Raw genomic sequence first — 20,319 nt, 5'->3', positions numbered from 1 at the left:
GTGATTAAAAGACAACAATACGTTTTTCTTCTTTTCCTCGTGTTGGTTAAACTTTTTGTTTGTTGCTTAATAAACTAAAATCTCACCAAAGGAACAGATGAAGATTAAAAAAACTGACCTTTGGCAGTTTGAGTCTGTGCTCCTGAGAGTCTGGGCTTCCTGTTCCTGACTGACGGGAGAGGAACCTGCTGTGGTCTTCTGCCATTGTAGCTCATCCACCTCAGGCTTCTCTGTGCTTGATTAATGTACAAAGTGATGATCAGAGTTACTGAAGTCTTCCTGTCAGATCAGACCAGTCTGATCATCTCCTCTGATCTCTCTCATTAACACTGTTTCAGCCTGCAGACCCTCTACACAGGAGGCTTTTTATTTCTTTCATCATTCTGTGTAAACTCTCGAATCTTTTGTGTGAAAATCCCAGGAGGTGATCAGCAGATAGTGAAATGTTCAAACCAACAACCACGTCACGGTTCCAGTCCCAGACATCAGACTTCACCTGAATCTGTAGGGGTTTATAGAGTGTGCTGCTGCCACGTGATTGGATGATTAGAGAACTGCATGAATGTACAGATGTTCCTAATAAAGTGGAGAGTAAGAATTTTACGCCTACAGTTTGTTGCACTTGTTCTGTTAAATAAATGGATTTTTTTCTTTGTCAGCATTACATCCAATGCTGCAGCAGTTCCACTGATATATTAGCGTGCTATTAGCTCAAATCGCTGCCATTGATTAGCATCGGCTCGCTGTAGAGTTTTGAACTGTGCTCATCAGACCAGCTGCTTCTTTCCTCCTGTAACCACAGAGCAGTATGTTAGAGAAGATGTGAGAAAGCGTCTGATGATCTGGGATCCGGCGTCAGCCCACGTGCCTCCTGCAGCAGCCGATGTGTCGCTACGCTTGGCTAACACGAGCATGTGCTAATTTGAGGCTTTGATGTGGCAAGCGAGACGTTTTTAACACTGCTACACAAACACACACACACACACACACAATAACAGATACCACAAAGAAACATGACTAAGCAAAATTTATGGGTTTTTTTCTTTTAAAGTATTTTCTATGATTTTTTTTTCTTTCACATAGCCACTGAAAGCAGGAAGTGTTAGCATTGCCATTCGCTAGCAGGCAATGTAGCTAACCGTCGCTTTATTCCCTGCCACATTTTTATGACTGACTTGTGGAAATTGACTCGAGTTGTTGTCATGTTGTTAATGTGACCCTGACCTCATGACACTAGCTAATCCTCAGCATTGAAGTAGATTTTTGGTGAGAGTTTCTGAGATATACGACATCACGAGGCTGAATTAATGCATCTCTGTTGCCCCGTTACTTTTCTCTTCGTTTACTGAGAGGAGTTAGATAGCTTGCTAGCAGCCCACATGAGCAAGTGGGATTTTTATATTGCCAACTATTATCATCTATAGATAACTTTTGTGTTAACTAATTCAGCCGATTTAATTGCAGACTAGCTAATTTTTAATGATTGTATTGTTAAGTTTTACAGCTAAGAATATTAGCAGACTAGCAAACATACTAGCAAACATTAGGCTATATTATATTGGAAATACCAGTAAAGTTTGATGGCAAACTAACTAAAAGTGGGCTAATCACTAGCTAGGTAGCAAGCTAGCATTGAGTAAGTGAAGTATTATTTTGTGTTATACAGTTAGGCAAGGTTTTTAGCAGGCTAGCTAGCATCAACTTTAATTTAGTGATTTACTTGGGTAGAAAATATTTTGGGGAAAATAGAATTTGACAGATATGTAAAAGGCAATAACAACTAGCATCGCAATAACATCTAGCGTCGCAATAACAACTAGCATCGCAATAACAACTAGCATCGCAATAACAACTAGCATTCTACCTCCACTACAAATCAAGTTTTGCACTAAGTTGCACACGATGCACGTCCTGGAGAAACCTTGTTTCATTTCGCAGTTAACTGCGTCAGCTACGCTTTTACTGCATTATCAGGACTGTCAGTCATCACATCATCTGTATATATTACACACTACAGCTGCTGTATATTGTACAAAAAGCATAATATTACACAATATTGTTATTTACACTCCCACACATTATGTACATAACTGATCATATTCTATATTCATATTTTATATATTTTATTCATTCTTTATTCATATTTCATACGCATTCTGTCTATATTGTATCTCATCGTCTGCATTGTTTTCTTGTATAGTTTGTATAGTATAGTGTTATTTATGTCTGTACTTTTGAGAGTCACAAACAGCTGGAATCAAATTCCTTGTGTGTGTCAACATCAACACACTTGGCCAATAAACCTGATTCTGATTCAGATTTGGTCGAAATGGCAATTAAAGCCTCCTGACTTGTGTATTTTTAGTGCTGATCTTCATCCCACCTTCACCACGGCCATTTTATTTCTGTTGCGCTGCAGTTTTAAGGTTGTGTTTGTGGTGGTGGGGTGTGTGCGTGAGTGAGAGAGAGAGATTTCACTCTTCTGTAAACAACTGGATGAATGGAACAACCACAGAAATTAATAAGACTTGAAACGGCTGCTGAAATGATGAAGCGTGATGCTCCGTGGCTGAGCCGCTCTGCCGTCTGTTACTGCGGCGGCGTGTTCCAGCGATTCATTCATGCAGAGAAATTATAAAAAAAAAAAATAAAAAAACAAAGCTGGAAGCTGAGAACAAAACCACCGTTCACTTTGTGCAGGAAGCTGGAGAAATCATGTCTCACAACAGACTGACGCAGCATTAGGAAGCCATGTTAACTGGTCAGATGGGTTCCTTCCTTTCCTGCAGTCTTTCAAGTCACTTGTTTTTAATGTTTATGGCTAAGAAATGATTAGCGCTGGATTTACCTACAGGTCCTACATGAAATGTTCATATGTTGTTATTAATCTCTTAACACAGGTCTCACTGGAGCAATTCGTCCCAGCACAAGTAAGATCTTCTGCACATATGCTGTTTGATGCCTGGTCTGTGAACATTTGATGATTCTCAAAAATCCTTTCCTGGTTGTTCTTAATGCTCACACTCTAGGGCTGGGCGATAAAACGATAACGATATGTATCACGATAGACACGTGATCGATATCAATAAAAAGTGTGTTCGATAAAACGTTTGATATTTTTATTCTTTTTTTTTTTCCGGAAAAAAAGGAAATGTAATTTTTATTACCGTTCTTTTAAGTTCTTGATCGGACATTTTATTCTTCGTAGGAAGAAAACAGAGGTTGCGAAGCAAGTTTGGTTGCATTAACAAAGGCACTCACTCTCTGGTAACCTAGCAACGTAGGGAGTGACACGCTAACAGCCAATCATGTAACAGTATCATGTTTGGTTGCGCCATATCGTTGTCTCGGCTACTGATGAGCAGAAAATGAGCTGCAGCGAGCGAGGAAATTGTAAATAAAAGAGGAAAAATCAGCTACTTTTTCATATTTCTGCAGGTTTTATATTTCAAACAATGTTACTGTACTGTATCAGGTTTGTGTTTTATATTACAGATGTATCTCAGTCTACCTCAGTTTTATTTATGTAAAACACTGCACATATTTTACGCACTTTATTCACCAGAAGGTGAACAGCTACAGTAGTGAACTTCCTAGCACTAAACTTTCACTAAATTCTCAGGTTTCTCTATGTTTATATTTAACACTTTGCACTATTTTATTACACTTTATTAAGCATTTCTTACATTTTCTTTCATTTTGCACCTTAAATGTTAAGAGATAACAGTTAAGTGTTCATTGTGACTTTAGACTCATGTTTTCATTATAATTATGTGAGTTTTCCTGCTTGTTGACATTTCTGTCTTAATAACTGATGGGATTACGATCAGAGGAAGGTTTAGCTTAAAATAAAAGTGTTTAAATGTTATATATTTTTCTCCTGGTCCTTATTTTAAATGGGCCATAAAAAATATCAACAATTATCGATATCGACCGATATGAAACTGATATATCATGATACAGTTTTCAGCCATATCACCCAGCCCTATCGCACTCTGACCACCCATCTATCCAAGCAGTCCACACCTGGCTTATCTCTGTTTTTAGATCCTTTTACATGCATTTTGCATCATCTGGAACATCTGTGTCGAGCTCCACCCCAGGACAGGTCAATGCTCATGCTGTTACCCATCTCGTCCTTGTTGGAGCAGTATGATTTTTGCTGTAATAGTTCATTGTATGCATCATTTTGAAGAATTACTGTTTTTTTTATACATTAGTCATATCCATCTCCTCCTCATCCTCCTAATTTTTCTGTTCACACATTTAAAAACAGCTGTGTGCAGATATCTTCTTGTCAGGACGTTTAGCTCTTTGCATCATCTTCAGTGGGCTGTTCGGGTCCTGTACAACTACAGTACTAATCATCTGGAACAGTCGTATCTATCTCCTAGTGTCTGTCTGAATCATTCTGATAATGATACTGATCTGTTGTAAAGTTTTGCTGTATCCATCTCCTGAAACAGCCCCAGTGATCTCTTTTTTCTTTTTTGGACATTTCACAATTTGCATTATTTGGTAAAATCATCTGGAAAAGGCACACTGTACTAGTCAGGATGGTTAGCGCTGTCCTGGGCCGTATCAGCCTCATCCTTGTCAGTACAATTCACCGTATGCATCATTCGGAACAACCGCACTGGTCTAGTCATGATGGTGTACTGTTCGCTTCATCTGAGGCAGTCGTATTGTTAACCATATTGTGAGAATTCACTAGTATTCTTCAGATATCTGGACTGTTGGGAGAGCTGTGACGGTTGATAGCCATTCTTCAAGTATATCCTACTGTATGTTGGTATCAGTCAGATGTGCTCAGTCAAGACATGTTTGGTGTCTAAAGTTTGCTTTTTTATTTTTGCTTAAGTTCATCTAGCTAACATGCACAGCAGGCCTACAGCTACCAGTTTATCATCTGGTCTGTCTGTTTTTCTGTTGTAGGCATCACTCCTACGCCGACCGAGGGTCTGCAGCCGCTGGAGGAGAAAGGAGACACAGAAAGTAAACAGGAGCTGGTCAACACCTGAGAAACACACACAGGTGATTTTTACACCATAACACATTTACCTGGAATAAATGATAATGCCTCTGTGTATGTTTTAGTTACTGCCGTCTCGATTCTCCTCAAAATAGTCATCAGAACAGAGCTGATAGAATCACAAAAGCATTGACTTTCGGGGTTGTGTGTGTCTGAGGAACTGCTGTTTGGTAAAGATGTCTCAGGCCTACCTGCAGGAAGGACTTAACTGTAGGATCGGTGCTCTGTGTGTCATTTCCTCTGCAGTCTAGAAAGTTCTCTTTGATCTGTCCTCCAAAGCTGAGATAAAATGCTCCCCAAACAGTCATTTGGGCTGCAAGCCTGGTTAACGACTTCAGTAATCATCATCTTATCAGCACCAGGGCTTGAGTCAGGAAACCCCTCAGGACTGCAGTTCAACAGCGAGAAGAATAAAGGAAGACTTGAAGAACTGAAGTGGTTTAAAATGAAGCTGTGATTTGAGTATAGTGGAGACTTCACTTAGGGGAAAGTCAGAGCTTTAAGCCTTGTGAAAAAGGAAGTGGCCTTCATGATCTTGTCACATGCCTTTAGAATTGATAAAGCAAAAGCTTTGACTAAGATTGACAAGTACTGGAGCCACACCTCTATCAACAGTACACTGGACACACCCCATTCACTTGAACTCACAAGCTTCTTGATTTTGACTGACAGGCACTTAGGCCACACCCCCTTCACTGGGCCTGACAGAATTTTCCACCTCCTTCAGTTTGAATTACTGGAATAGTGAATAGACCTCCTTGATTGCAGCTGTCAGGCAGAGAGAACAGGAGCTGTGGCCACACCTTGAATGGGACTGAGAGAACAGAGGCCACACCTACTGTTTCAATCTGAACTACTACCTCAAAGGTCACGCCTCCTTCCTTGGACCTGACAAGTACAGTGGCCATACCTCCTTCACTGAGACTGGGTCCAGCTGGTACAAAGGCCACACCTCCTTTACTAAGATGGAGAGAGGCCACAACTCCTTGCTGATGGTCAAAATGGAGAGTTCCTTACTTAAACCCACAACCCTGGCTGCTGTTCTCCCGAACTGTGGTTGTTTTGACTTTTCCTCACATGGGTGATCCCAAATAGGACATCTTCTGTGTAATAATGAGATGTTTCTGCTCCAAACAGAAACCTCCAGTAATAAAGAGCCACTTTCTGTTTGTGGAAGTTGTAACCTGCAGTCTGCTCATCAGTGGGGCTCAGAGCAAGAGCAGCAGCCAGGCGAGACTGCAGCAAAAATGTAAGACAGGTTTGGTTTCTCTTCAGGACTTGTGCTGAGGAGGCATTATGACATTGTGTGTGTGTGTGTGTGTGTGAGTGTTTGTGTGTATTTTGGATTTCTCTAAGAAGGCTCTGGAGAACTGGAGATGGCATCCAGCTCTGAATCTCCATAATTAAAACCAGCAGTAACTTGTGTAGATGTGGGTTATGAATCTGTCCAAATGTTAGGCAATTTTCCAGAAAAACAAAACGTGTGTGGTTGTTTTTCCTTCAGCTGGGAACTGTTCTGAAGACGAGCAACAAGATACTCTGAGCAACGAGTGACTTCAAGGCTCCAAAGCTGAAACTCGTCGTGATAAAGAAAGTGAACGTTCTCGATTATTACAAACTTAAACCGCAAAAATTTTGAACACAAGTATTAAAAATGTTTTTCTGTATTTAAATACACCGTTAATGACTTCCTGCCGGTTTACACATCATTTTCTTATATTTATATTTTTATCTGAGCTTCACTGTGTATTGAGCTACACTGAAGTGTCCGCTGTTAACGCTTAGCTACGAAAAACAAAACACTGAACGAATACTTTGGCAACATTTATATTTGTACAGACACGATTTCTGCCTATACACTCACTCTTCACTCAAGTGTGCTGCTGGATCATTTTTACTTTCCTTTTTAGCAAAGGCTGCCTTCAGTCTTAGCAGATTGATTCGTCAAATACGTGAATGCTAAATAAACCAGCGTTATTCGCTATATAAAATAATGAGCTAGCTGGATGCCTATGCTAAGCTATCTGGTCGCTAATTGTAGTATGTGTGCTGGTTTGGTACAGGTGGAAGATCAATCAGGTTTATAAATGAAACCTATGATGTATGTTCGACTGCGAGATTCAGGGTCAATAAAATCAACCCAAATAAAACATTTACAGGAAAAGAAAAAGCCACAGAGTTCTGTTTCAAAACACTGAAGCAGAATTAGGCTATGCTAATGCTTAGCCATGCTAATAATGATATTAGTCATGTTTTTCTTTTCTTCGTTAGCACGGCTGCTGAAGGATAACATCATTATGCCAGACGATCGCTAACGATGATGATTGCTACAGTAACACTGCTAGTAATGGCTAATGAAAACATGGCTGAATTAATGCCACAGTAGTAGAAGTTATTCATGCTAAATGTTCCCTAATAGCTTTTCTTTATCATTTGTTTGTCTGTAGCACGGCTAGGTACAGACTCGTGTCTGGACTTTATATTCAATTCAGTTCAATTCAAGTTTATTTGTATAGCGCTTTTTACAATGGACATTGTCTCAAAGCAGCTTTACAGAACATAAAGTAAGTAAGTAAGTAAAGTTTATTTATATAGCACATTTATCACAGCAGAGCTGACCAAAGTGCTGAACAAAGTCAAAAAATAAAACATAAAATAAACAAAACAGATGATACAATAAAACAATAGAACATAGACAAAATCCAATTAAAATACCTGGGAATAAAAATATGTTTTCAACTTCACTTTAAATGTTGTACTGGAAGGTGCAAGGCGAATGTCCAGTAGAAGTTGGTTCCAGAGACGGGGGGCCACAATAGAAAAAGCCCTAATCACCTTTAGTTTTTAAGCGTGAACGAGGGACAACCAAGAGAGCTCTATCAGAAGATCTTAGAGATCTGGTGGATGAAGAAGGAATAAGATGATCTGTGAGATAAGATGGGGCTTGACCATTAAGAGCTTTAAAAACAAACAACAAGATTTTAAATTGAATTCTAAAATAAACAGGAAGCCAATGAAGAGAGGCTAAAATTGGTGTAATGTGATCTGTTTTCTTTGCCCCGGTCAAGAGTCTCGCAGCTGCATTGTGTACCATCTGTAAGCGTGCAATGGATGACTGAGGAAGACCCAAATATAATGAATTACAGTAGTCAAGGCGGGAGGTGATAAAAGCATGAATGACTTTCTCCAGGTCATTAAAAGTTAAAAAAGATTTCAGTCTCAAGATGATCTGTAACTGATAAAAACTGTTCTTGACAACTGTATTAATTTGCTTAGTTAAGCAAAGTTCAGAGTCCAGAATGACACCAAGATTCCTAACCTGGGAGGAGACTGAGGGGAAATGCTTGCCAAGCTCGTTTATAAGACCACTTCTCAACTTAAGGGGGGCCAAAGACCATTACTTCCGTTTTATTTTCATTTAGTCAAAGAAAGCTATTGGACATATTAGCTATTGGCTATTAGAATATTTACTTTATATTATATATTATATTTACTTAGCCGTAGTGGGAAAGCAGTTAGATTTAAACTCCTCAGTGAAGTTTTTTACACTTTTTTTTTTAAATACATTTCATTCTTCAGTCCTTTTCCTTTTTTGGGGGTAGAACTCATCATCTGAGTCTCGCATGGCATGGGCTATGAGAGAAGTTATTAGCGGATGAGAATCTGGTCCAATATGATAAAGGGATTTTAGCTGAAACTTGATCCGGTCTTTGTTTTATACACAAAGCAGTAAAGCGATACACACTGCGGGACTGAATATCATGTGGAAGAGAGTGTGTGTGTGTGTGTGTGTGTGTGTGTGTGTGTGTCGTCTTGTCTGTTTCTCAGTCTGAATGTCTGTTTGCCTGCCTGTCTCTATCTCTCTCTGAATTCCCTCTCATCTGTCTGTCTGCTTTCTGTCTCTCTTCTTATCTGTCTCTCTGTTGCTTAACTTTCTGTCTGTCTGTTTCCTGTGTCTCTGTCTGTCTTTCTTCTAATCTGTCTCTCTCTCTCTCTCTCTCTCGCTCTCTCTCTCTCTCACACTCATCTTTTTCCTGTCTCTCTCTCTTGGTTCCCCTTCTATTCATTACCCTTGTGACCTTTGACACAAGTATTTTTCTACACAGGAGTTTTTCTCTTTTCAGCTTTGTGCTACCTGGGTTAGCGCACTCGCTAACAGCTGTCTCTCATTTCTGTGCTGTTACACGGCGTGTGAGTGTTTGTGCAGTTCCTCTGTCGGACTCCAAGGGTAAAATTTATCGTTTGTAAAATTTGGTGTTTAGTGAATTGTCTGAGTCAGAGAAATGCAGCCTGGACTCTGGGACACAGTGTTTATTAGTTGAGAAGATTATGGTTTATGAGAAAACGGGAAACACGCACACACACATACACCACACACACACACACACAGCCAACAGATGGGCTAAACTCTACTGTTTCCTCTTGAGCGTTTTTATCAGATAAGATCCGTAGTGGATACGTTGCTGTGTTGTGTTGTGTTGTGTTGTGCTGCGAGTCTAATCTGCGAGTCTAATCTGCGAGTCTAATCTGCTGCTAATTAGTTAGAGTGAAATTTCGTGCAGCCCAAATAAAGCTATCTAGACTTGTTTGCATTAGCGTTTTGGTGGTTTTAGCCTCTTTGTATCCATCATTAGTCTTATACCAAGCCAACAGTTTCTTTTTTATATATACTAACAAATGGCCTGATACTTTTTTCTTTTTTTATTTATAGACATCACATTTCTCACTTACATTATCACTGTTAAAACTTTTAAGTTTTAAGTTTTCTCTCTCTTGAAGTTAATCAGACTACAAAAAAACATAACTGTGAGTGTGATATTGTCTTTGTACTAAAGGTCTATAAATAATATAGATAACTGACATTTTGTACACAATTGAATTTTTATTTTCTGTGGCGAACAAAGTCAAGCAGAGTGCTACACACACACACACACACAGAGCACACACTGAAATGTTCTGGAATGGTTATACTAAATATAAACACTCATACAACGTGGATTTTCCAATCAAATTAGCCGACCAGAACTAACTGCTGCAGTTTTAGCAAGCAATACGCGCACACACACACACACACACACACACACACACACACACACACACACACACACACACACACACACACACACACACACACACACACACATACACACACTCCAGTGACATTCATACAATAAGTCTTACTATGATGCTTAAATTGTTTTCCTCGTTATTGTTCACTTCACAGACAACTATTTCGAGTATGAAGATAGAGGACCAGCCAACGCCACTGTGGATAGAATGACATCATCAGCTGTGTGTGTGTGTGTGTGTGTGTGTGTATACCTGTGGGAATTGTGTCTGTCTCTCCTAGTCGGTATGAAGGAGATGAGAGGGGTGTTGGCTCAGAGCCTGACGTTAGATCAGCTCACTGCTCTGTGGGGGGAGGGGGGAGTGTGTAGGGAGGATTAAAACCAGGCCGCTGTGTGTGTGTGATTATTGTCATTACTGTCTCCACGACCCCGGCTTTAGCCCCATCTCTGCTTTCTAATTACGTGGGATCTCAGCGGCTCGTAGCCGTGTAACTGTTTACAGCTTTGGCCCTGAAGCTTTAATAACACAGAAACCCCAAACATTCTCCCTGCGCTTCGTCATTACAGTGTAATCACTCGTTTAAACCCAATAACCGCGAGTCTCAAAATGCAGTCAAGCTGTAGCTGTTTTACACCAGGTGTTGGTGAGTCGTCATGGCAACAAAATGTCCTGCTCAGAAGTCTCACAACTCGCAGGTTCTGTGTTCGGTCCAACCCTGTTTTGGACATGGTTGTAGCTTTTGGAGGTATGAGGTTTTGTCACCATGGCAACATTAAAGTAACCAGAATGCTCATGGTGGCATGTTCCACCCAAAACCCCTAAAATCACAGGGTTCAGATCACTGGGTCCTGACACGCAAAGACTGGTTTCTTTCCAACAGCAAGATGTAATGGGGCATTTGTCACCATGACAGCTAATTTAAAGTTGTCATGGCAACAAAATGACATACTTAAAACCCATTGGTTATCGACTGCCGAAATAGGTTCAGTCCTAGCACTAGGAACTGGTCAGAAAAAAAACAAGCAAACAAAATATAACCATAAGACAGGTCATTCTGTCGCCAGGACAACAGGAGCAGCTGTAGCGGTGTCCTGGTGACAAAATGACCTGCCGTAATGCCCTTAACATCCCTGCATTAAAACCCAAACTCTGTTTCACTTCCCAAGTGATGCTATGGGCTTTTTGGTGGGACGTTTTGTTGCCATAACTTTTTTAGTTCATTTAAAGTTGTCATGGTGATTAAATAAATGCCCCACCCACAAAGCCTTTAACTAAGCTGTTTTTCAGGCTTTGGACCAAACCTATTGTCCCAGATGAGACTTCTTCATTTTTTATATTCCACAAAACAATTTATAACTATACTTCTATCCTACAGAATCACAGGAGAGTCGTGTCGGTGCTTTAGCATGGAGGGTGATGTGATTCTAAATCCGTACGAAGCCAAAGAGTGACTTAATCAGACTGATCTGATACTTGCGCAGATAGCGTAGCTGTTTTGGGAATCTTCGTTTATAGCACAAGATGTTTACTGATCTGAGAAACGGCTCAGTTTCATCCTTCATAAACTGCCAATTTTCAGAAGTGTTAAGAGAAAATAAAGCGAATGACGCAGTCAAAGCTATTAAACCCTGATGAAGTTTATCTCAGGAGCTACAAGTGCACCTCATTATGCAGCATTATAGATCATTTGTGTTGTCTAATAGCAATAAACCTGACTCAGGGCTTTATACCAGCTCTCTATACATAACACTTTTATGGCTTTGTTCTCTTTGTTTATATTCCTGCTAGAAAACATTAAAAATAACATCAATAATTAAATTATCTAGTGTGTAATCAGTCTGCTAGCCAGGTTTACGTGACCCACGGTATGGCCTCACTAGTAACTACTTGTCTTTTGTGTGTGACCTGTTGTTGTTTTTTTTTCTTTTTCTGGAAAAATGGTAGCAAATATGTGTGTGTTTAGATTAGCAAAGCAGGCTAATTGTCCTAGCTACGTACACTTACTGTACCAGAGGCATGAACAAACTCTGATACTTCTAAGCCTCAAATTTCTTTCTAACATCAATAGCATAAGCATCAGGAATATTAACTCGGCAGCAGCTCCTCTAGCTAGCTGTGTTTGTATGTTTTTGTAAACTGATGAGGTAGGAAGTGGATTAACAGATGAGATCCCTGAGGAAATACTGAAACCCAAAAAGAGTCCAAAAATCAAATTAAAAGCATTATAAAAGCTTTATACCCACCATGTGAATGAATAGTTTAATAACACAACCTAAAAACAACCATTTTCATGTTAGATTTATATCCAGCGGTGAAGAAGCCTCCTTACGGTGCGTATCATATGGAATAATAAAAACTCAGAGCAGATCTTTATGCTGATAAAAGGTCTGAGCTCTCAGCCTGCTCTCCTCTGATTGCTCTGTTGATGTTTTTCATTTTCCTCACTGCCATATGATTGAAAACTTCATATACGTGCCATAAAGAAGCACCTTGTGCCATAAAAATGCTTTGTCGCAGTAATTTCCGCCTTTGTCGCCGAGCCACAAACACGCACTCCATCTTTCTCTCATCCTGCTGCTGAGCTTTTATTTACAACCCTGCCATGTTTATTTCAGCTATTTTTTTTATTTTCATTTCTCGTCCTGGCTAAACGCCGCTGCAGGGACTGAGTACCGCCTCATAGCGAGTTACTGCTGACTCAGCGTTTTCTTTTTTGTTTTGTTCATCCACAAGGGCAACACGTGAAGTGAAGCAAAGAGTGTAAAACTGTCAGGGACAAATAACACATTATGCAAAATCTCTTTCTAACTCTTTCTAACATAAAAAGAGGTGGATTTTTTTCATTTCAAAGACATGATTAGCAATACGGTAAATAAATATAATAAATAAAATAATGACTTGCTTTGGAAAATAAACTATTTCGAACAATTGCAGTTTACAAAATGCCAATATTAAGCAGTTCCTGCATGTTATTTATAAGTTGCTGCACAAAAGAAAAGATCAACTAAACTACCTTCTGCTCCAGCCGGACCCACCCTCTAACTGCACCCAGGCCTCCCTGGTCTATCAGAATAATTTGTAATGGTGCAGCTGATGATGATGTTTAATGATCTAATAGAGTTTATTTTAACAGAATATTTCACTTGGGTGCTTCTTGAGGGATTCTTTAAACTTCACTTTAAAATGAATCAAATGTTACAGCGTTCAATTCATTTGATTCATCATTTTAGTTCCAGACTTTCTATGCACTGATGAAGACATTATAGTTTTCCCATTTCCATATGTTTTTTTAATAACTCGAGTAAATCTTTATTTATTTCTGTGGCGCTTTGGATTTGACAAAAAATAAATTAAACAGATTCTAATGCTCCTGAAGTTGCTATAAACATGCAATATCCTTTGGTCTGATTGGTCCTTTATGTTTCAGGTCTAACTAAAGGAGCGTCCATAAGGAGGAGGTGTCCCAGCACATCTACACCCCTGCATCCTGTCTGCGCTGGATTTATTTATAAATCATCAAGGGGGGGAGGCTGATAGAACCCAGAGCATGAAGCCCAGCTGCTGAGACGGCGTTCACACACACTCCGCTCACCCGGCTGGATGTGTGTGTTCCTTGCCGGAGTCCAGAGCCGAAAACACCACGGCGGCCTCCCGGAGCCCAGCGGAGATGCCCACCGAGACGCTGCCGCCAGATAGCAAGGCGTTGGGCGCTGGTGGTGCCGTGGCCTCGGCCGTACCTCTCCGAATATTAAACAAAGGTCCTGAATATTTCAGAAGAGCCACAGAACCCAACCCGAAGCGCCTGAGTGCTGTGGAGCGACTTGAAGCTGACAAAGCCAAGTATGTCAAGAGCCAGGAAGTGATAAATGCAAAGCAAGAACCGGTGAAGCCTCAGGTTCTCGCAAAGCGGAGCCCAGGGGTGAGTTCGGCTCTTAAAGCCTCCAATAATAACGCCAAATCAGACACTTGCGCCAGCTCCAAGCGTGAAAATCTCAACCTGGAGATCCTGAAGAACCTGCTCAACAGCTCATCATCAGCAGAAGGACCTGCTAAAAGCTCAGTGGCGAGGAGCTGGGCACCAGAATCCGGGCATCGCTCCTTTCCTGAATCCTTAAATGTCCCAGCTGCAGCCTTTCATGGCCGGAAAAGCCCCCAGAACCTGAACCTAAGTCGTGGACTTATGGAGAACCACGGGGCTGAGGGCGATCGATTACCACTCCATGCTTCTCAGAGTTCCTCGGACATTCGGCGGCTGTGTAACGGAAAGCCATTCCGTTCGGGACGCAGCAGCAGCAGCAGCTCAGCTCCTCCGCTGCCCCCGAAACCAAGTGCAAAGGCTCTAGGAATCTCTGACCACATGAAATGTCCAGCTGAAACGGAACTGGAAGCTCGTCGGCCCTCGCTGCATCGTTCTAAATCAGACTTGAGCGACCGCTTGGCTCGGTCTGGCGCAGATGCAGAGAGGTTCTTTAACTACTGCGGCCTGGAACCAGACCAGCTTGAGGGTTTTGTTGAAGGCTTCGGTCGTGCCAGCTCTGATATCGTATCACTGAACTTCCGTAGTGCCAGCATGATCAGCTCGGACTGCGGCCGCTCACGACACACCGACGACAACGACGACCTTTCCAATGAAGACGAGGATGAGGAGGAGCGAGTCCCCTATGGAATCTCTGCCGTTGAGCGCAACGCCCGCGTCATCAAGTGGCTCTACAGCATCAAGCAGGCACGAGAATCTCAGAAAGTCTCGCATGTTTGAGGTTTTGGAGACCATGAACAAGCCACTCACGTATCTCACTTCTGATGATACACTGTCTCTCTATCTTTAAAGACTGACTGGAGAAACACAGCTGTTTGGATTTCTTTATAGGTTTATTTTTTCTTTTTTAGTCGCTTTCCATGTCTTCAGATTCTGCATGACCTCTTCACACATCACAAATACCCTGATCTCCGGCTCATCACGTGTTCATTAAAAAGTGCTGTTTTACCGAACAGCTCTGACTCCGAGTGCGTTTATCATTCTTTTCTTTTCCGCCTCTGTCTGATTTCCGTCTGTGTTTGACGCACTGAGCCAGGAAGCCATATGAGAATGAATGCAGTGCATCAGTGTCTTTAGATGTCTTTCCTTCTTCAGTTTTCTCTTTTCTTTTTTAAACGTGTGTGTGTTGCAGAAGCATGTCTGATCCAGAAACCTCTTTTCAAACACAATAACGGCTTCCATCAGGACGATTTACGCACCACGTCGTGTAGTTTGGTTTGTCGTCCATTCCACTCTGGTCGCGATGGTACTTATTGTTTTAATGCGTGTACATTCTGTAAGATTATGTATATAATTTTGAATTCTTTGTCAAAAGAAAATCACAAAAAAGTAAAAGAAACAAAACAAAACCCTGGTGTTGTGTGATGAAGATCCTGCTGTGGTGTTCTATCCTGTAGCTCTCGCTTTGCTCTCACTTTCCCTTTTTTATTTGATTTGTTTTTATTCGCATCGGCAGTCTGTGTTCATGATCGACTCTGTACATCCCTCCTCTTATGTTTCAAATGTGAGCTAATATTCCACATGGAGTTGTTCCTAAAAGATTTAGTTATTTTTAATTATTTCAATAAATGGCTAATTCGCCATCTTTTGCCATCACTCATTGGTACAGTAGTGTTTTTTTTTTCTTTATTATCATTTCCTTGTAAAAACTCCACCACAGGTTCAAACAAGTGACAAACAATAACTTAATTAGCTAGCACTGTGGCTAAATGACGCTAAGTATCCAGGCTAGTCAGTAGCACACGGTGTCCAGTTTTGAGCTACACTGTTATATGAAGGAAGCTGCATGATTTCACAAATAAAGGCTAAATGTAGCACGTGTTAAACAGTGTGATGACGTGGAGCTATAGAGTGAACTCTCGACTCTTCTATTAACTATTCTATTGAAAAAAGCAGAACAAAATGTCAACAATCCAATGACGCTAACAAGCCTTAAGGTAAATTTCAGAATACTCCATAACCTCAAACAAAGATGATTTGAGCGGAAGGTAATGACACGACAGGGAAACCAAGGGAAAGAGAGGAAGATGTTAAACACTACATCTTCAGCATGATGACGTTCTTCATCTGAGGAAATGTGGAATTCCTTCTTTTAACAGAACATGGAGGTCTGTTGAAGTCTGTTGGCCACACACTTTTTTCTTTCTTTTTTTTTCTACTGCATGCATTCTCAGGGCTACAGGAAATGACCTAATGCATCACAAATGTTTGGAAAGCTTGGCCTCGGCAGCGGAGGCCCCACGCTGCCAGAGACGTGTAACAGGAGGCTGTGGCTTGTGTTTAATGCCCTCGGTCCTCATGTAATCCGAGTCGGTCTGATCCAGTAGGTGTAGGTGAGCCGAGCTGATACACCGTCTCCTTGAGTGTGTAATGGAATTAAGTGAAGTAAAGTCATCAGAGGAGCATCACATCATCACAGAGAAAGTCTGACAGGATACAGGATTGAAAATCTTACATGCTTGTAGATGCAAGTTAATGTTGAGCAGGTTGGTAAAAGACGTCCGAACTCCTCCTTCATTAACACCTTCATCCAGCCGGTTTAAGATGGAGGCTGTGTCTTAATCCACCCCTTAGTTCACTAGACAGGGTGCTGATCAGGGAGTCAGCTGTTTTCCCTTTCCCACAATGCACCAGGCAGCATCAATGCACAATATGTTCCCTTTCAGGAAATGATGTTTTCTGTAACTCAAAAAAAAAAAGAAACAGCTTCATCGAGTCACTCACGGTTTGATGCCGTTTTTGGACTTAGCTGCCGTCTTCTTTCTGCTGCCTGTTCGTCAGCTTCATGTCCCGATCGTATCGGGTGATTTTTCCATCACATCAACACTTCAGAAAGTTTCATTCTCGACGTTCCTCTCTTATCAGCGCTGAGCTCAGATCCCTCTGAAAGAGTGTTAGAGCTTCATCCGTATCTCTCTCTCAGTCTCTCTCTCTCTCTCTCACACACACACAGACACACACACACACACTGGTGTTAGACGTGAGTTGTAAATGTTGTGTCTGTTTCATCTCATCTGTCTGATCTCACAGCAGCACTCGGGCCTCACATCAGACCTACACTATTTACTGTGGAGTCTCAGATCCTGATTTACCACCAACCCAAACAACATGATCAGTGTGTGTGTGATAATTATAACAATTGTGTGTATTACGTTGTGTTTGAGGACAGAAGTTGAAATGGAAGGTGGTTTGTCTGAGTCACTGAGTCAAATCAACAAGAAGCCACAAAAACATGAGATGTGTGTAAATATTACATTAATAAACACATCAGAGACACATTAGGTGCTAATGCTAACACTGCTATGTGTTTATAGAGTTATCAGAATTCATTCAGAAACAGGTTCATTTTCCAACAGAGTAATCCACTTTTAATCCACTGCGAGCCTTCAATCCTTCAAATCCCAAGACAGACCTGTGATGAACTGTGTGTGTGTGTGTGTGTGTATGTGTGTGTGCGTGATTATTATGATGTGTGTGTGATTATTATGACGTGTGTGTGATTATGACACGTGTATGTGTGTGATTATTATGAAACGTGTGTGTGTGTGTGTGCATGATTATTATGACACGTGATTATTATGACGTGTGTGTGTGATTATTATGACACGTGAGTGTGTGTGTGTGTGTGAATGATTATTGTGACACGTGTGTGTGTGTGTGTAATTATTATGACGTGTATGTGTGTGTGACTGATTATTATGACACGTGTGTGTGTGTATGTGTGTGTGTGTGTGAGATTATAATGACGTGTGTGTGTGTGTGTGTGTGAGTGATTATTGTGACAAGTGTGTGTGTGCAATTATGACACGTATGTGTGTGTGTGTGAGTGATTATTGTGACAAGTGTGTGTGTGTGTAATTATGACACGTGTGTGTATGTGTGTGTGTGTGAATGATTATTGTGACACGTGTGTGCGTGTGTGTAATTATTATGACGTGTGTGTGTGTGACTTATTATGACGTGTGTGTGTGTAATTATTATGACGTGTGTGTGTAATATTATTATGATGTGTTTGTGTGATTATTATGACACGTGTGTGTGTGTGTAATTATTATGACACGTGTGCGTGTAATTATTATGACACGTGTGTGTGTGTGTGTTTGTAATTATGACACGTATGTGTGTGTGATTATTATGACACGTGTGTGTGTGTGAATGGTGAATGATTATTGTGACACGTGTGTGTGTGTGTAATTATTATGACGTGTGTGTGTGTGTGTGTGAATGATTATTGTGACGTGTGTGTGTGTGTGTGTGTGTGTAATTATTATGACGTGTGTGTGTGGCTTATAATGACACGTGTGTGTGTGAGAGATTATAATGACGTGTGTGTGTGTGTGATTATTATGATGTGTGTGTGATTATTATGACACGTGTGTGTGTGATTATTATGACACGTGTGTGTGTTATTATTATGACACGTGTGTGTATGTGTTTATGACAAGTGTATGTGTGTGTGATTATTATGACACGTGTGTGTGTGTGTGCGTGATTATTATGACACGTATGTGTGTGTGATTATTATGGTGTGTGTGTGTGATTATTATGACACGTGTGTGTGTGTGTGTGTGTGTGTGTGTGTGTGTGTGTGTGTGTGTGTGTGTGAATGATTATTGTGACACGTGTGTGTGTGTGTAATTATTTTGACGTGTGTGTGTGTGTGACTGATTATTATGACGTGTGTGTGTGTGTGTGTGAGTGAGTGAGTGATTATTGTGACAAGTGTGTGTGTGTGTGTGTGTGTGTGTGTAATTATTATGACACGTGTGTGTGATTATTATAACACGTGTGTGTGTGTGTGTGTGTGTATTACGTTGTTTTTATTCTCACAGATTCCAGTTTTAACGGAATGTTTATTTTTTCTTTTGTGTCCTCAATTATTCTTCCACTTGAGTCTGTTTCTGACGTGTATGTGTGTGTGTGAATGATTATTGTGACATGTGTGTGCGTGTATGTGTAATTATTATGACGTGTGTGTGTGTGACTTATTATGACACGTGTGTGTGTGTGTGTGTGTAATATGACGTGTGTGTGACTTATTATGACACGTGTTTGTGTGATTATTATGACACGTGTGTGTGTGTGTAATTATTATGACACGTGTGTGTGTGTGTGTGTGTTTGTAATTATGACACGTATGTGTGTGTATGATTATTATAACACGTGTGTGTGTGTGTGTGTGTGTGTGTGTGTGTGAATGGTGAATGATTATTGTGACACGTGTGTGTGTGTGACTTATTATGACACGTGTGTGTGTGTGTGTGTGTGTGTGAATGATTATTGTGACGTGTGTGTGTAATTATTATGACGTGTGTGTGTGTGTGTGTGACTTATTATGACATGTGTGTGTGTGTGTGAGAGAGATTATAATGACGTGTGTGTGTGTGTGTGTGTGTGATTATTATGATGTGTGTGTGATTATGACACGTGTGTGTGTGTGTGTGTGTGTGTGTGTGTGTGTGTGTGATTATTATGACACGTGTGTGTAAGTGATTATGACACGTGTATGTGTGTGTGATTATTATGACACGTGTGTGTGTGCGTGATTATTATGACACGTATGTGTGTGTGATTATTATGGTGTGTGTGTGTGAGTGTGTGTGTGTGAATGATTATTGTGACACGTGTGTGTGTAATTATTATGACGTGTGTGTGTGTGACTGATTATTATGACGTGTGTGTGTGTGTGCGTGTGTGTGTGTGTGAGATTATAATGACACGTGTGTGTGTGTGTGTGTGATTATTGTGACGTGTGTGTGTGTGTAATTATTATGACACGTATGTGTGTGTGTAATTATTATGACACGTGTGTGTGTGATTATTATGACACGTGTGTGTGTGTGTGTGTGTGTGTGTGTATTACGTTGTTTTTATTCTCACAGATTCCAGTTTTAACGGAATGTTTATTTTTTCTTTTGTGTCCTCAATTATTCTTCCACTTGAGTCTGTTTCTGGCGGGACATGTGCGCCCTCTGCTGTTCATACACTCTAACTACAACACCGCCATTTATTTTCTTGTTCTTAAAGGTGCATTAGGAGGCTTGTCTGTAGGATAACAAGAGATTCATTGGCTTATATTTCTTTTGTTGTTGGTCATTTTTACAGAATTATTTTTACTTATAAGAATGGAATAATTACAGACTGATACACATTTAAATCAGCGTTGTTTTAATTCTGTGTG

At 40.6% G+C, this 20,319-nt stretch overlaps 1 protein-coding gene across 3 annotated transcripts in view; it reads left to right on the top strand.

Moving 5' to 3' along the window:
- Positions 1 to 15,734, top strand: part of fam110b (family with sequence similarity 110 member B) — a 31,190-nt gene extending 15,456 nt beyond the window's left edge. For all 3 annotated transcript variants that reach the window (XM_060888808.1, XM_060888809.1, XM_060888810.1), the window contains 2 exons: positions 4,936 to 5,034; positions 13,530 to 15,734. In XM_060888808.1, coding sequence (XP_060744791.1) covers positions 13,770 to 14,858 — 1,089 coding nt within the window. In that variant the 5' untranslated portion in view covers positions 4,936 to 5,034; positions 13,530 to 13,769 and the 3' untranslated portion in view covers positions 14,859 to 15,734. The remainder of the gene's footprint in view (positions 1 to 4,935; positions 5,035 to 13,529) is intronic.
- The last annotated feature ends 4,585 nt before the right edge of the window (positions 15,735 to 20,319 follow it).

This window comes from Tachysurus vachellii, chromosome 15 (assembly GCF_030014155.1).
Source record: "Tachysurus vachellii isolate PV-2020 chromosome 15, HZAU_Pvac_v1, whole genome shotgun sequence".
NCBI classification, from domain to species: domain Eukaryota; kingdom Metazoa; phylum Chordata; class Actinopteri; order Siluriformes; family Bagridae; genus Tachysurus; species Tachysurus vachellii.
Note: the sequence above shows the minus strand (reverse complement) of the source record. Positions and strands in the feature narration are given on the sequence as shown.